The sequence below is a fragment of the Lactuca serriola genome, chromosome 8 (assembly GCF_051521515.1).
Source record: "Lactuca serriola cultivar US96UC23 chromosome 8, Lser_US96UC23_V15, whole genome shotgun sequence".
Classification (NCBI taxonomy): domain Eukaryota; kingdom Viridiplantae; phylum Streptophyta; class Magnoliopsida; order Asterales; family Asteraceae; genus Lactuca; species Lactuca serriola.
The window spans coordinates 131,630,582-131,633,550 of record NC_136415.1 but is presented as its reverse complement, the minus strand read 5'-3'; the positions used below and the strand labels follow the sequence as shown (position 1 = coordinate 131,633,550).

General features: G+C 37.4%; 1 protein-coding gene across 1 annotated transcript; it reads right to left on the bottom strand.

Annotated features, from left to right (window-relative positions):
* Nucleotides 1–231: 231 nt before the first annotated feature.
* On the bottom strand, nt 232–2,751 carry LOC145065637 (eukaryotic initiation factor 4A-15-like). Its single transcript, XM_079012668.1, has 5 exons — nt 2,612–2,751; nt 1,883–1,952; nt 1,669–1,775; nt 1,151–1,581; nt 232–1,060 (listed from the first exon to the last, which is right to left on the bottom strand). The coding sequence occupies exons 2-5, from the start codon at nt 1,948–1,950 to the stop codon at nt 425–427; spliced, it is 1,242 nt and encodes a 413-aa protein (XP_078868794.1). The 5' UTR covers nt 1,951–1,952; nt 2,612–2,751; the 3' UTR covers nt 232–424.
* Between the last annotated feature and the right edge of the window lie 218 nt (nt 2,752–2,969).

The window sequence follows — 2,969 nt, the reverse complement described above, 5'->3', positions numbered from 1 at the left end:
TAATTAACGAAAAAAGACAAGATACCGGCTAAATCTATGAAACCAGCCACAAAGGGTTAATCCGAAGTTTTAGTCGGTAATTTGTCTCTTTTTGTAAACAAAATTTAATTTGGGACTAAATCGTAAACTGACCTAAAATATTATGATTTTTTTGCAGATTTCCCATAATATAATTCCTACAATCATATTCAACAAATAACTACAAAAATAGTCCATTAAAAGGAGAAAAAGTTGGATCAAAACTGCAAGCATACCAAAAGTTGGAATTTAAACAAATAAACTAATCCATACAGTTCCGGGAAACTAAAACTTGAGAATACAAACATATTGTAGTTCCAAAGCCAAAATCTTTCAATAACTTAAAAAAAAAAAAAAAAAAGGCAACAAAATCCAAATCCCGAGACACAAAATCCTCCCAAAATCCTCAAATCAAATCAGCAACATTTGACGGCAGCTCCTCCACCACAACATTATAAAACTTCTGAATATCCGCAAGCATCTTCTCATCCTCCAAAGTCACAAAATTAATGGCAACACCTTTTCTCCCAAACCTCCCACTTCGACCAATCCTATGAAGATAATTCTCTGGCTGTGTTGGAAGATCATAATTAATAACCAAAGACACCTGTTGCACATCAATCCCACGTGCCAACAAATCAGTAGTAATCAAAACACGAGAAGACCCCGAACGAAACTCCCGCATGATTATATCCCTCGTGTTCTGGTCCATGTCACCGTGTGTGGCTGACACCGTGTGATCGCGGCTCCTCATCTTATCGGTCAACCAGTCAACCTTCCTCCTCGTGTTCACGAAAATCACACTCTGAGTGATTGCTAACGTCTCATACAGATCACATAAAGTCTCCAGCTTCCAATCTTCTTTCTCAACATTCACATAAAACTGTTTGATTCCTTCCAAAGTCAACTCGTCACGTTTGACCAGAATCCTCACCGGTTTGTTCATGAACTTTCTCGTGATTTCAAGAGCCTCTGGCGGCATGGTGGCGGAGAACACCCCCACCTGAACCTTTGAGGGCAACAGCTGGAAAATATCGTATATCTGAACAAATATTTAAAACCAAAAAATTATTATTACTATTAGTAAAGAAATGTGTAAAAGTATGTTAGCCATATTATATTGGATTGTTACCTGATCTTTAAAACCTCTTGAAAGCATTTCATCAGCTTCATCAAGAACAAACATTTTGATGTAATCAGCACGAAGGGATTGTCTGCGGAGCATGTCAAACACGCGTCCAGGTGTCCCAACAACCACGTGGACCCCAGCTGAAAGGATGCGTTGGTCTTCACGGACACTGGTCCCACCAACACACGCGTGGACCTTGACACCTAAGTAATCACCGAGGGCCCGCATCACTTTCTCAATTTGTTGTGCAAGTTCACGAGTTGGGGCTAAAACCAAAGCTTGGCATTCAACTACATTGTAGTCAAGTTGTTGGAGGATTCCAGAGCAGAAAGTGGCTGTTTTTCCAGTTCCTGATTGGGCTTGTTGAATTACATCCAAGCCCTTGGTGAAGGGGACGATTCCCCTTTGTTGGATGGCCGATGGTTTTTCAAAACCTGAAATTTTCAAAGGGTAAATTGATAATTTACACAACAGTGAATTGGTGATTTAATAATGTGTGGTTGTGGAACTAGATGTAGTACCGTATGCGTATATGCCTCTCAGGAGATTTTCTTGGAGACCCATGGCATCGAAACTGTCATAGACTTCATCATATGATGTAAAGAAGTCTTGTCCATCAGCTGAAAGCCTACATTATTGATTAAAACATATTATATTGCTACCTTTTTAGCTTTAAATTGAATAAAATGAGTCACTTGAATAATAAGTAGCTGCTAAGATTAAAATGAATCTTACAACTCGCTCATCTTGGAGTCAAATTGTCGTGCATCGAATTGGGATCCTTCTGGTGCTATGCCCGCCATGACTGCAAAGATTAACCATGATTGTTAAAGTAGTAAACAATTTGTAACTCGAAGATATGAGCATGTGTCCTTATATTCCCAGGCATAAAAAAGCACCAACATGGCTTGAAAACCACCACACAAGCATCAATGCATCATACACAAAACAAAACTGACAAAAATACATATGAATCGTGAAAGCTTAGAAGAAACAATAAAGAAATAGTCCTTTAGCAACTCAATTGGCCCTTCTGGGGGGATTCTAATACCTTGCAGAACTAAACTCCCTTTATTTTTCCACGCAATCACGGTAAGTACACAAACACTCACAATTGTTTCCTCCGTATTCGAAAAAATGAGATGCGATACTCGGGATAAAAAAATCAATGTTTTTGGCGTTGATGCAGCAATACTGATCTAACTCAAGCCCAACTTGAAGTGATTCACTATACAGTCCCCTAACATAACATCTTAATCTCTACCAAAAGAAGACTAGAAACAGAACGCATAATTTGTGAACTCAAACGAAAAGAATATATATAACTTCGTCGTTCGAGAAGTGAAATAGAAACCGAAACACGAGCATCGATTTACTTACACAAGCAAAAGAATGGGGAAAAAAGGCAACGAATCGAATAACAAAGAAGAAACAATGAAAAAATGTAAATAGATGTAAGAATACCTGGTTGTGTTGAAGAGATTGAGGGAGAGAGTAGAAGCTTTTGATTAGGGTTTTCTCAAACTCCTCGGATCGACGCCGTGGAGTTGAGGAATATGTGTGCGTTATTTGTGAGATAAAGTGGCGAGATGGAGATCGAAATCCAAACTTACCCTATTTTCCTTTTATCTTGTTTGACGATTTTGCCCTTTGTGTACATAATAATTTCTCCTTCGCAGATATTTAAGGTTAATTACATAAAAAAAAAATACAAAATAATTTAAAAAAAAAAAAGTTATATATTATTTTTTCCAATTAAAATCTGCAACTTTAATTTTTCTATTTTCCCTTTTAACATATTTATATTTACACTGTAATTTAT

What these genes read in the sequence shown, in the direction of transcription:
- LOC145065637 (XM_079012668.1), bottom strand. Translation starts at nt 1,950, where the DNA reads ATGGCGGGCATAGCACCAGAAGGATCCCAATTCGATGCACGACAATTT. An exon ending in GACTCCAAGATGAGCGAGTT is followed by an intron (nt 1,776 to 1,882) that starts GTAAGATTCATT and finishes TCAATAATGTAG; the next exon opens with GCTTTCAGCTGATGGACAAG. An exon ending in GAGAGGCATATACGCATACG is followed by an intron (nt 1,582 to 1,668) that starts GTACTACATCTA and finishes TGAAAATTTCAG; the next exon opens with GTTTTGAAAAACCATCGGCC.